The sequence below is a fragment of the Oncorhynchus nerka genome, linkage group LG24 (genome assembly GCF_034236695.1).
Source record: "Oncorhynchus nerka isolate Pitt River linkage group LG24, Oner_Uvic_2.0, whole genome shotgun sequence".
Taxonomy (NCBI): domain Eukaryota; kingdom Metazoa; phylum Chordata; class Actinopteri; order Salmoniformes; family Salmonidae; genus Oncorhynchus; species Oncorhynchus nerka.
In genome coordinates this window covers 86,581,103-86,595,012 of record NC_088419.1, presented here as the reverse complement: position 1 = coordinate 86,595,012, position 13,910 = coordinate 86,581,103, and the positions used below count along the sequence as shown (strand labels likewise).

At 44.4% G+C, this 13,910-nt stretch overlaps 1 protein-coding gene and 1 long non-coding RNA gene across 4 annotated transcripts in view; both read right to left on the bottom strand.

The window, feature by feature from the left end:
* kifap3a (kinesin-associated protein 3a) overlaps window positions 1-9,717 on the bottom strand; it is a 47,712-nt gene extending 37,995 nt beyond the window's left edge. For 2 of the 3 annotated variants that reach the window (XR_010460952.1, XM_065009243.1), the window contains exons 1-11: window positions 9,532-9,717; window positions 8,819-8,950; window positions 7,782-7,924; window positions 7,603-7,655; window positions 7,315-7,456; window positions 6,349-6,448; window positions 5,705-5,829; window positions 5,347-5,445; window positions 3,648-3,826; window positions 3,035-3,197; window positions 412-512 (exon numbers count right to left, since the gene is read on the bottom strand). Coding sequence is in view for 1 of the 3 variants with exons in the window: in XM_065009243.1 (XP_064865315.1) it covers window positions 412-512; window positions 3,035-3,197; window positions 3,648-3,826; window positions 5,347-5,445; window positions 5,705-5,829; window positions 6,349-6,448; window positions 7,315-7,456; window positions 7,603-7,655; window positions 7,782-7,924; window positions 8,819-8,950; window positions 9,532-9,572 (1,278 nt within the window). In the remaining 2 variants the exon portion in view is untranslated. The remainder of the gene's footprint in view (window positions 1-411; window positions 513-3,034; window positions 3,198-3,647; window positions 3,827-5,346; window positions 5,446-5,704; window positions 5,830-6,348; window positions 6,449-7,314; window positions 7,457-7,602; window positions 7,656-7,781; window positions 7,925-8,818; window positions 8,951-9,531) is intronic. The other variant, XR_010460953.1, reaches the window with a different exon arrangement.
* Window positions 9,718-12,177: 2,460 nt separating this feature from the next.
* The window catches only part of LOC115108690 (uncharacterized), a 74,601-nt gene continuing 72,868 nt past the window's right edge, over window positions 12,178-13,910 (bottom strand). Inside the window, exon 4 of the long non-coding RNA XR_003860380.2 lies at window positions 12,178-12,705. This is a non-coding gene — a long non-coding RNA (uncharacterized LOC115108690). The remainder of the gene's footprint in view (window positions 12,706-13,910) is intronic.

Here is a 13,910-nt window from a genome sequence, read left to right as displayed (position 1 = left end):
GTAATCAATATGACATCTCCTCAAATCCATTCTGACATCACTCAAATCTTGAACACTCAAAATCAATTTTCTAGATACAGCGCTCCAATTAGTAAAAAGAAAAAAAGTGGTATGAATAAATGGAGCTTTCATCACAGTGAAGGCTGGTCAGCTGTCCTCCGGTGTTTGGGTGCAGATGTACCGCGTCCCCCTCTCTCTCCATCCCGCTCTTTCTCTCTCCATTCTTCCCACTCTCACAAGCACTCTCTTTCTCTGTCCATCCTCCCCTCTGTCCATCCATCCCCGGCTGTCCATCTACCCCCCTCCACCCCTCCCTCTCTCTCTCATGAATAATTCCAGGGTTGTTAGCCTCGATGCTAATGCTGTCTGGTCTGCAGCCCTGGCCCCTGGGTGTACATTACCCAGTCTTACCTGTGGTATGCAGTCTGTGTAGGCAAACATGGACTTGAATCGGTCATCCACACTGATGTGGTACAGAATGCACATACACAGCTGTCCCTGCTTCTCGTCAGCTGGAACATAAACAGAGAGAGAGAGAGAAGAGAAGCAAAGAGACAGAGCGACATAGACAGAGAGAGAGACATAGACGAGAAGCACAGAGACCGAGAGACGTAGACAGAGAGAGAGACAGAGAGAGAGAGAGAAGAGAAGCACAGAGACAGAGAGACATAAACAGAGAGAGAGAGACAGACAGAGAGACATAGACAGAGAGAGACAGAGGTAAATGAATAAATGAATGAGGAGCTATAGACTTACATTCTGCTTCATGGGACGAGACTACTGTGCGACACACACATCCACTACAATACAGGTTAAATAACATACAGTTAACCACCACTCTAAAACGATATGGTTTAGTTGTAGAAAAGCTAGCTATGCAAAGACAATGAAAACATTTTCTTATTGCAGGTTTATAGGAGGTTATTTTACAGCAGTCTGAAGGACGTGGCTCTGACTCTGTGTTAAACTGTCAGGTAGCTCTGCTCTCTCAGAGTGTTTAGGAGTTTGACCCAAACCACTGCAGGGCAAATGCAGGCCTCTCCAGAGAGGCAGCTAACTAACACCATGGAGTCACTGAAACGTCTGAAGACCTAAGTAGTTTTAAGACTGGTCTGTAGAGGTAGAGGGGCCGACCACATTGAGTCAGAACAGAACTAGCGATGGTGATGGGCCTCAGCAAGACCACTGATCTGACAGAGCAGAGCAACCCAGTCCAGTACTAACTGGTCCTAAGCCATGGTCAGGGATCATGCAGGGGAGGCAGCCTACTGGAACCAGATGGGCTCCACTGAACTGCTGGAAACAAGGGAAAAGAGACGGCTTGGAGGTTTCATTGGGAAAACAGGAGGAAGCATCAATTTTACTGCCTTTAATAAAGCTACGCTGCTCAGGCCTTTGCAGTGCCACGATTGGCACAAACATGTGCTTCTCATTAGTGTTGCCCTCAACCTATACCTAAACACACTCACATGAGCTTGCACACAAGACACACTCACACTCATCTGACCTGGCAAACTCCCTCACTACACCGGTAGAAACATGGAGGATCCTTTATGGGGAAAGAGAGAGACCCCATTAAAAATGTTCAAAACACCACTAGAGCCCCAGTGAAAGAAAGAGTGGGGAGCTGTTAAGAATTATCTAGAGTGTTCAGGGGCAGTTAGTGGGAGAGCTAAACTCCAATTACACCCTGTTCTGATTTAAAACCACTCAACCTTGATCAAATGCATTAGTGGTCTCTGGGGCAGTTTTGTGGACAGTATACTATTGTTGTTAGTACAATGTATTGAGTAAATAAGAATACTGGTTCAATCTTCAAAGAAAAAAAAAACATAAAGAAAATGTCCCTTCAATAGTCAATCAGTGCAATGGAATGATTCTGGAATAAATAAGGAGCATTTTCTTTACTGTAAAACGTGGTACTTCAGCAGCACCCATGACAGATAGTCACGTCAACAACAAAGAGTCAGTGGTCAGGTGAAGGGTTGAAAGGATTGAGATGTCGTAGTTGGTCCTAAATCTCTGGTTGAGATGGAGGGATCAGGAGGAAGGTGAAGAGGAGGAGTAAACCCACACTTCACCCTTTCATCTTATCAGCCCAGGTTGGGAAACCCTAGCGGGGGCTGATGGGACAGGGATCAGAGGGATGGCAGACGTCACCTCACACCCTCACAGCAGAACAGAGCAGAGAAGAAAGGTTATCTCTCTGGAGATAAGAGGAGCATCTCTGGACACAAACATAGAGGCAAGGACACCACATCACAGAGGCTAGAGGATGATTAATAAGGCCTCGATTCTTCTGAGTTTGAAATCACACGCGCACGCGCACACACTCTCTAAAATCAGCACAGGAGGTTGGTGGCATCTTGGGGAGGACTGACTCGTGGTATTGACTGGAGCGGAATGATGTCAAATACATCAAACACATGGTTTCCATAGTTTGCCATTCCATTCACTCTCCGTTTCAGCCATTATTATGAGCCGTCCTCCCCTCAGCAGCCTCCACTGAAAATGAGATATATTCAGCTACGTTTATCCTAAGCGTGGACAGGACGTGCGCCTGTACATGATGTGTGTATGCGTAGGTGCGCGCGCACATGTGTATGTCTCATTCTAAAAGAAAAGAAAGAAAATCCCTCCCAAATCTCTGTAGACCCCTCCTCAGCCTCTCCGGCCGGCTCCTACAAAAACAACATTTATGCTGGGGCCCAGAGTGTTATTCTAACAAATATATTATATTAATTATGCAAGTTACCCGACCCTCCCTGGAGAGGCTTCAAAGGGCCCATCACAGATGCTCCCAGCCGTGCCATATGACCCCCTGGATGAGCTAAAGCACCAATCACACACTGGATCTTGTTTCAGGAAGTCATTTTTCTAATGGCCACCAGAGCCAGAACCAGCCTCGCTGTGTCCACAGCTCTATAACAGCCTGCACCTGCACACACTGACACACACTTACTTAGACATACTGAAACGCACACACGCACATACACACTCTCAAACACACACAGGGAGTTGTGTCTGTCAGTACCTAGCATTAAGGAGAGTTTGTGGATGAGTCCAGCCTGAACCATCTGGCTGCGGAGGCCTGTGTCAAAGGAGAGGTTGAGGAGCAGACGCAGGGTAGTGTTCAGTAGGTTCTCATGATCACAGGCCAGCAGCCTGGCCAGTTTCTCCACCGCATGCGTCTCTGCCTGAACACCAGGGAAAAGCCTAGTTACTCAACACATCGCCGTAGAAAGTACACCTCTACACAGCCTAAAGTCTCATCTGACACAATGGCATGCCCCAGAGTAATCTTCTGCTCTACACTCACTAAAGTCTGTACTAGAAGACATTAAAAAAAATACTCTTACCCTAACAAAATGTAAACCATTAGAGATTACCTCAATCGGAGGACCTGCGACTTTGTATGTATTTTCCTCACCATGTTGAGACTCCTGGCTTTTATTTCTCCTCCTTCATCCTTGCATTCCTCCCCCTCTCTCTATCCCCCTCTCCCTCTTCTCTATCCCCTCGCCCTCTCTCTATCCCCTCGCCCTCTCTCTCTATCCCCTCTCTCTCTATCCCCTCTCTCTCTCTCTCCATCCCCCTCTCCCTCCCTCTCTATCCCCCTCTCTATCCCCTCTCCCTCCCTCCCTCACCATGTCGTTCTTGTTCTCCAGGAAGATGCTGAGTTTCTTGAGGAAGGAGACCACGAGCACCAGTAGCTCCTCGTCCTCCCGGTCCAGGGTCTTCACCAGCATGTGGACGATGTTCTTGTTCCTCATTTTCAGCTCTGTGCGTGTGTCCTCAGCCAGGTTTAACAACAGGTACAGAGCCACTGGGGAGCACAGGGAGAGGACTTGGGACTTGAGAATTAGATATTGCTCTAACCTGTTATTTCTACGTTATAACCAATGCAAACATTTTTTAAATAAAAATATACTATGTAATAATGTAAATGTAAAAAATATGTCGAATACTATGTAATACTATCACATAATCACCATGTTATTATCATAATAATACTTGTAAAAGGAAGTTATACCATGTAATATTGTCATGTTATCACCATGTTATTACCATGTAATAACTGATATACCAAATATACAATGCAATGTAATCACTATGTTATTAATTGTAATATTATTGTTTATTACATCATTGCATTATCAAGCACTAACAGTGCTGCTCAACACGTCGCTGGCCTTCTGCTCAACACGTCGCTGGCCTTCTGCTCAGCACGTCGCTGGCCTTCTGCTCAGCACGTCGCTGGCCTTCTGCTCAGCACGTCGCTGGCCTTCTGCTCAGCACGTCGCTGGCCTTCTGCTCAGCACATCGCTGGCCTTCACATCACTGGCCTTCTGCTCAGCACATCACTGGCCTTCACATCACTGGCCTTCTGCTCAACACGTCGTTGGCCTTCTGCTCAGCACGTCACTGGCCTTCTGCTCAGCACGTCGCTGGCCTTCTGCTCAACACATCACTGGCCTTCTGCTCAACACATCACTGGCCTTCTGCTCAACACATCACTGGCCTTCTGCTCAACACATCACTGGCCTTCACATCACTGGCCTTCTGCTCAACACGTCGTTGGCCTTCTGCTCAGCACGTCACTGGCCTTCTGCTCAGCACGTCGCTGGCCTTCTGCTCAACACATCACTGGCCTTCTGCTCAACACATCACTGGCCTTCTGCTCAACACATCACTGGCCTTCTGCTCAACACATCACTGGCCTTCACATCACTGGCCTTCTGCTCAACACATCACTGGCCTTCTGCTCAGCACATCACTGGCCTTCACATCACTGGCCTTCTGCTCAACACATCACTGGCCTTCTGCTCAACACATCACTGGCCTTCACATCACTGGCCTTCACATCACTGGCCTTCTGCTCAGCACATCACTGGCCTTCTGCTCAGCACATCACTGGCCTTCTGCTCAGCACATCACTGGCCTTCACATCACTGGCCTTCTGCTCAGCACATCACTGGCCTTCACATCACTGGCCTTCTGTTCAACAAATCACTGGCCTTCTGCTCAGCACATCACTGGCCTTCACATCACTGGCCTTCTGCTCAGCACATCACTGGCCTTCTGCTCAGCACATCACTGGCCTTCTGCTCAACACATCACTGGCCTTCTGCTCAACACATCACTGGCCTTCACATCACTGGCCTTCTGCTCAACACATCACTGGCCTTCTGCTCAGCATATCACTGGCCTTCACATCACTGGCCTTCTGCTCAGCACATCACTGGCCTTCTGCTCACCACATCACTGGCCTTCACATCACTGGCCTTCTGCTCACCACATCACTGGCCTTCTGCTAGGCATGGTAATGTACCACTTTTACTGTACCTCGTAGAAGCTGCTCCTGCTTGCTCAGGAGGCCCTGGTATTTCTTCAAGGCTTTCTCATGTTCCTTCTTCACATTCTGGTTGTCAGGGTCCTCTTCATGTGAAAACAGTCAAGGAAGGAGTACTGCTGCTACACTGATCCAATCAACTCACCATAGAGAACTGATATAGTCACATGTTTTATATCAGTCTATTACAACGTCCAAAAAATAACAACTATCCATTGCCTTTCCTTCTATACTATGACATTATGATTAAAATGAAGAGATATGCCAACACTGAGGACAGCAATACCCTCTGTGAAGCAGCAAGGTATTGTAACATCTTTCATGTGACCTTTGACCTTAGCTGAAGGATATAAGCCTTCTTCTTCTTCTGCAGTTCATCCTGCCAGAGGTCGTACCTCTTCAGCTCGTGTTCAGTGATGTTCATACAGAGGGCTCCGATCTTATAGTGGGTCACTAGCCCATGAAACTGGGAGAAACTGGGGATGGGAAGAGGAAAGGTTTACAAGGCTTCCACTTATTCAAAAGTGCACATCGTTCATCATCATGCAACACCTATTTGGACCACAATCGGGAGCTCAGATTGAAATGATCCCATCTCCTGAGAGCTTAGTCCCAAAAGGTTGTGCCAAAATAAAACCTTAAAGCATCGAGTCCAACAGTATCTCTTATCTCCTACTCATAATCAGCCAGACACAAACCAGATCATTGTAAAACCCCAACAGCATAGCACTGCCATGAAGCGAGATCAAGAAAGACTATCAGTTTTCAGAACAGCTTAGATCCGCTCACAACTCAAATCGCTCTTGACAAGTAGTTTATATATCATCCTTTCAAGGGTAAGGTTTTGGTCTATGTTGTCATAGTTGTGTGACTTCTGTCAGAACACACACACGAGAGAGAGAGAGAGAGAGAGAGAGAGAGAGAGAGAGAGAAGAAAGAGGGAAGAAAGAGAGAGAGAGAAGAAAGAGGGGGAAGAAAGAGAGGGAATTGTGTACCTGGAGAAGCAGAAGAAGACGTAGATAATGGTAGTTGCCATGTCAACGCTCTGTTTCCAGTCCTCCCTCAGGACTCTGGCCAGAGCTCCCAGGGCCGTTTCTGACGAGGAGCAGACACACAGTCAGGTTAGAGGGGGGGGCAAGGAGAGAGGGAAGTGATCGAGGAAGTGGGGAAGGGATTATTTGAAGGAAATGGACAGACTGTTAGGATTGGGAAGGGAAGTATGGAGTAGGGGTGATGGAAAGAGTCAATTAGAGATGACAGTCAGGTTGGGGTTGGAGGTTAAGGTAAGGAACCTGGGTGAATGTAAGAGGTTCCAGGCTCACATGGCTTTGAGCTATGGGCGACCTTCATTGTAAAGACACATATCACGTTGTTCCATTCCCCCTGGTCCTCTCCTCTTTCCTCACTGACCCCAGGTCTCACAGTTCTACCATTATCAACATCTGACCACTTGATGCGTTAGGACAAAGTGAACCCGTGATGCATATTGACAGTTACAAATGAAGCCATGCCATCTTCTGACAGTTGTAATGGATGATGGCCTTGTGCTGTTGTGAGAGAAAACAGCTCTGTCATCAGGGAAGGGAATAGGAAGGGCTTGGCTGTGTTTTTCTTATGAATGGGATGGGCTGCCTGCTGAGAGAATGGATTATATCAACCAATAACACTAGAGTTTGGCTAGCATCTGGCCTGTATAGCTTTCATACACCCAGCAGAGCAGAGTAGGGATGGGTGCAAGTACTCGAGTATAACCAGTAATTGGAACAACAAATAGCATACCGCAAACGTTTTGCCTTCAGCCTGGTTTCACGCTTATATGCGAGTATTCGAGTACTCAAAATTACTTTCATGAAAATACTCGAACACAGACATTCTCTAAAATGCCCAGTCCATAGAGCAGATGATTACTCTGGGGCATACCATTGTGACAGATGAGGAAGGAACTCAAGGAAGGAGCGTACCATTCTGCAGGAGCTCTTCCAGGTTGTCAGGGTTGCGGGCGAGGTGGAGAATGAGGGTGGCTCCCCTGACCTTCTCTGGGATGTCTTCATACAGCAGCTCTACATAGTCATCTATGCAGTTGATGTTGGCCTCCTCATCCAGCTGACAACGACCCAGATACAGTATGGGTGAGGAATGAGGAGGATTAATAACACAGAAATAATGCAATGAATCATGGTATCAAATACACAGAAATGGACACACACACACACTGTCACACACACACAGATATTTGACGCTCTCCTTACCTCCATCCCCTCAAATGGTGTGAGGTCTCTGGGCGAATGTTTCTCTTGTTTGTCTGTGAGGTGCAGGACAGCACAGGAAAGACACTAGTCAGCATGATGAACGTGTATTTACATAATGAGTCATTCAGCCTGAAACTGCAGCCTGTCAGGACCAGGCGTTACCATGATGTAACCATTACCTGGCTTCTTGCGGTTCTGCAGGTAGAACAGCAGTTGTTCCACCTCTGGAAGTTTAGATGGATGAATGAGCCTGCATTCCTCCACCACCCTGCGAGCCAGGGTGGTGATGTCTGTGTTGGCGTTTAAGCTTTTAAGGCGGATGCTGTGAATAGAAAATACATATTTTGAGCAATTTTCTTAGAAACAAAAAAAAGCTATTTCCAACTTTTCAACTTTATCTTTTGTTAAGGCAAAATCAAATGTTTACAAGCCCTTAACCACAGTGCAGTTCAAGACAGAGTTGAGAAAACATTTACCAAATAAACTAAAGTAAAAAATACAGATCAAGCCCCAACAAATCAAGCTAAAGCATTGTGTAACAGGGTAGGAAATGACCACTATTTTGGTCAGTGTTTCCCCTGGGACTCTACTTCGTGGTGAACATGGTATGTATAAAAAAAAACATTGGACCTGTTCAGTAGTGATGGGCATTCGAATATTTTCTGTGAACCGGCTCATTTAGCTCTATTTTGTAAAAGAGCATGCTCCCAAACGGTTCTTCGTTCAAAATGCTTAAAAATCTAGAACCATGAAACAATTGCTAATCTTCAATGTAAAGACCAAAATGTAGGCTACCATTATGCCTGATCGTGAAATGCGATTTCAAATACATTTTCACCTGGCCAATTTATTAGATAATCTGCCAAAAAAGTACGTTTTATTGTTCCGCACTGATTTTTTTTTTAGCGTGGACAAGATTTGACGCGCTCTAGCCACTATTTATTGTTTATGCAATGAGGATTTAATTCATTTGTAATTTATCTACAGAAAAACTAAAAAAGCAGTAGTAGCAGTATGCAAATCAGGGAGCCAAATGAACGGCTCTTTCGCGGATGTAATTTGGTTCCCGACTTTCACCAAAAAGATCCGTTCGTTTGCGAACGACCCATTACTACGTACTGTTCAGGTGAGAGTGACTGGAAAAACAACAACTTCAACGCTAATCTAATTTTCATAGGTAATTCGCTAACGTTACATTAGACCCATGCTTAGCTACATTTTCTGACACTCCTTGCGTTCTCCAACCATCGGGTCCCCCATTTCGCCGAGGATAGTCGCCTCCACCTCATACTGAACAACGAGGGCTTTCTCTGTCGGGTGGACATCCAAACTCCCCCGTTTTACTTTCCTATGGATGGAGAGAAATGACCAAGCAATTGATAATGATGATGAAGATCTGGATGATAAACCTGTTTTGATTTACAACATTCAATTCCAACCACCAAATCGTTAGACACTACTAGACAGTAAGCTTGAATACCTCAAAACACACTGCCATCAGACACACACAAGTGCAACACCTATCGCGCCTTTACACAAAAAAACATTAAGACATGGCTAAAGACCAATCAGACTTGTGAACATAATCCCTAGCTGTTTATTGCCGCTTTCCGTGTCTGTAGCTTGTCCTGTGTTGCTCTGTTGGTGCTCATTGTTTGTATGTATTGTTTTTGTCATTTTTTTAATAACCTGCTCATGGACTGCGGTTGAAAATTAGCCGGCTGGCACTAAAACCGGCACTTTTACTAAAACGTTGATTAATGTGAACTGTCCCTGTAAAGAATGCACTCAAAATACACCAAGTATGTATTTAAAAATATATATAATAATAATTTCAAAATACATTATGAGCCACGACGTCACATATCAGTCACAGCTGTCAAAACATCAGCATCTGTTTTCTAGCCACAGCTGGCTAGCTAACGTTACCTTTTCAAGTACCGTGCATCTTCTGCCTGCAGTTTGTCCATTTCGGGAATGATGGAAAACTCACATTTAATTTTATTTTATTTCACTGTAAATGTAAACAAAACGTCTGAATTGTCAAACGGTTACCTAGCTCAAATTGAGAACTCTCATCGTTTATAATCTTGCTGTTGCTAGGGTGAGACTCCCTTCCCAGCATGCAAAGCGGCAAATGCATAGAACGTTGAAATGCCGGCCAGAGAGCACCCTATCGCCATCTGTAGGTCTGGAGGAGAACTGTGTATAATGGGTTTAGCAGATCTGTTGTCCAGTGTTAAGAAGTGTTGTCCCAGGGACCTAAAGCAGGAACAACATGACATCAATCATGCGGTCTCTGTTATGACATAGTCAGATTCTTCAATTTCACTCTTTTGTTGGACTTGGTTTAGTGCTTTCCTATCAGGAACCATTTTAATTGTTGAAATTATCCGTTTGAGTAATTTAGCAGATGCTCTTATCTAGAGCGACTTACATAAGCTATTATGTGTAAGTGCTTTGCTCAAGGGCACAGATTGTTCACCTAGTCGGTTCGGTTACTGGCCCAACACTCTTAACCACTAGGCTACCTGCCACCCTTCCAATCGGAGACCCTCTTTCTTGGAACCAGCAAGTGATCCATTTTCAAACCTTTTCTAATTCTGCCTTGAGACTGTTCAAATCAAATGTATTTATATAGCCCTTCTTACATCAGCTGATATCTCAAAGTGCTGTACAGAAACCCAGCCTAAAACCCCAAACAGCAAGAAATGCAAGTGTAGAAGCACGGTTGTGATTGATTGGTAGGCTGTTTTAGACTGTCTTTTTATAGTGCTGTAGCAAACATGATGGATGTCCCAATAGAAGAGTCTGGTATCTAAGGTCACAGGGTCAGGTGACATTGACTATGGACCTTACAGGTCAGGGTGTAAATATGTGAACTTTCCCTTGAGTTCACTGGCTAAACATTATTTAGGCCTAACAGCTCAGTACTAGGGACAATTAATTTAAAGTAAACTAAAATATATTAAAATGTCTTAATTTATTTATATAAATTTCCTTATGTGACTATTGCACTGAAATGGATGCCTCCAACCCTTTTTAAGATACACTGTATAACAATTCAACAGTCTGAAAGTAGTCCACAGATAATCAATAATGATTGCACATAGTGTATGAAGGGTACAGAAAATATGTGAGATATAGTTGAGATACACTGCAAGCCCTATATCACCTCAACAGTCTGAATTGGCATACAGTCTGTAGTCAACAGGTCATTAATATTGACATGTCTTTAAGGGACAGAAAGTTGTATTACCCAATTTGCACTTTTCACTCAAAAGTGAATTTGCTTGTCAGAGCAACATTTTAAGCTAGCCTTCCAAAGTGACGGGTGATGTCATCACTCTAAAATTAGAATGCGTCTCATGGCGGGCACATAACTGTTTTCTGGTTGTAATAGAATGTACTGGGCATTGCGCTACACTAGATATTTTACTGTGAAGTAATCCATGTTTTGAAGTGTTTGAGTGAAAGGAGGGGCTATAGTTTCCCAATGTGCTGTAATAAGGTTATGTGCTGGGCAACACGAGCTTACTGTAAAATCTATGTAGTAGAGTATTTAAGGAGGAGTCTTTGATACTGTTGATCATGCAGGCATTCTCATAGGATTGGCCATGGAGTCATTCCATGTCATTTGGGCCACCATCTCAGTATTCTGAAATCGTTTCTGTAGTTAGAAACAAGAAAGATTGGCATTCCTGAAACATTATTTTGTTGAAATTTAATTTGATCTCAGAGATATTAAGCTAATTGATTGCACCCAAATTGGCCATTTTAATTCATCAGATTCAAATCATATTCAATAAATATAGTAGACTACCCAACATCCAATTTGGAAGAAACTATAAATTCATAGGATTTATTATAGAATTCAGATAATATTCAATAAATTTAGTTCCACATTATACCCCAACAACCAATATACAGTATCAGTTCTTTATGTATGACAAGTAATATGAAGCTGTGGCTTGGAGTATTGCTTCTCCATACTAAGTAATGTATTCCTTGTGAATCTGGTGATGTTTTTTTTCTCCCCTGTCCAGAGAAATTAATATTTGAAGTCACCTGCATTATCTACCATAAAGTATTGTGGAAGTATCAGGTTTTAACTACTAGATGCCGCTGTTCCTGCTATACCGTCACACTTTTTTAAAAACCATTTTGCTGGTATCTTGTGTTTTATTAAATAGATCACAATATTTCCTTTGCAACTTTGGGTAGAAAACCAATAGATTTGGCTTATTATGAAAATAAATTGTGTGGTCATCCTCACAATTTAAGCCAGTCCTCCATGAAAGCGATTCAGTTTGTCCATCTCTTAGCAACCTAATGTTTCAACCCAACTCAATCATCAAGTTTTCAGACGACACCACAGTGGTAGGCCTGGAAAATAAATCAAAATGGATGTGTGGTGGCTTAGTTGGAACACCGGCATCTAGTGGTCAAACTCGGGTACTTTCACACTACTTTAAGGTAAATAATGCAAGCGAATGGAATTACTAATTTCTCTGAATAGAAAAAAAACATCTCGAGACATTATTACATTGTATGAAAAAACAATACTACAATCAATCAATCAAATCAAATGTATTTATAAAGCCCTTCTTACATCAGCTGATATCACAAAGTGCTGTACAGAAACCCAGCCTAAAATCCCAAACAGCAAGCAATGCAGGTGTAGAAGCATGGTGGCAAGGAAAAACTCCCTAGAAAGGCCAGAACCTAGGAAGAAACCTAAAGAGGAACCAGGCTATGAGGGGTGGCCAGTCCTCTTCTGGCTGTGCCGGGTGGAGATTATAACAGAACATGGCCAAGATGTTCAAATGTTCATAGATGACCAGCATGGTCAAATCATAATAATCACAGTGGTTGTAGAGGGTGCAACAGGTCAGCACGTCAGGAGTAAATGTCAGTTGGCTCTTCATAGCCGATCATTCAGAGTATCTCTACCGCTCCTGCTGTCTTCTGCACGTCCGGTGAACAGGTCAGGGTTCCATAGCTGCAGGCAGAATAGTTGAAACTGGAGCCGCAGCACGACCAGGTGGACTGGGGACAGCAAGGAGTCATCAGGCCAGGTAGTCCTGAGGCATGGTCCTAGGGCTCAGGTCCGAGAGAAAGAAAGAAAGAAAGAAAGAGAGAAAAAAAGAGAGAGCATACTTAAATTCACTCAGGACACCGGATAAGACAGGAGAAATACTCCAGATATTACAGACTGACCCTAGCCCCTCGACACATAAACTACTGCAGCATAAATACTGGAGGCTTAGACAGGAGGGGTCGGGAGACACTGTGGCCCCGTCCGACGATATCCCCGGACAGGGCCAAACGGGCAGGATATAACCCCACCCACTTTGCCAAAGCACAGCCCCCACACCACTAGAGGGATATCTCCAACCAACCATCCTGAGACAAGGCCGAGTATAGCCCACAAAGATCTCCCCCACGGCACAACCCGGGGGGGAGGGGCGCCAACCCAGACAGGAAGATCATGTCAGTGACTCAACCCACTCAAGTGATGCACCCCTCCTAGGGATGGCATGGAAGAGCACCAGTAAGCCAGTGACTCAGCCCCTGGAATAGGGTTTGAGGCAGAGAATCCCAGTGGAGAGAGGGGAACCGGCCAGGCAGAGACAGCAAGGGCGGTTCGTTGCTCCAGAGCCTTTCCGTTCACCTTCACACTCCTGGGCCAGACTACACTCAATCATAGGACCTACTGAAGAGATGAGTCTTCAATAAAGACTTAAAGGTTGAGACCGAGTCTGCGTCTCTCACATGGATAGACAGACCATTCCATAAAAATGGAACTCTATAGGAGAAAGCCCTGCCTCCAACTGATTGCTTAGAAATTCTAGGGACAATAAGGAAGTCTGCATCTTGTGACCATAGCGTAAGTGTAGGTATGTACGGCAGGACCAAATCAGAAAGACCGGTAGGAGCAAGCCCATGTAATAATGCTTTGTAGGTTAGCAGTAATACCTTGAAATCAGCCTTTGCCTTAACAGGAAGCCAGTGTAGAGAGGCTAGCACTGGAGTAATATGATCACATTTTTTTCCGGCTAAACTTTATCAGGTTAGCCGGAAAGTAGACAATAGTGATTGCAGTAGTCTAACCTAGAAGTGGCAAAAGCATGGATACATTTTTCTGCATAATTTTTGGACAGAAAGTTTCTGATTTTTGAAATGTTATATAGATGGAAAAAAGCTGTCCTTGAAACAGTCTTGAAATGTTCGTCAAAAGAGAGATCAGGGTCCAGAGTCACGCCGAGATCCTTCACAGTTTTATTTGAGACGACTGTTCAACCATC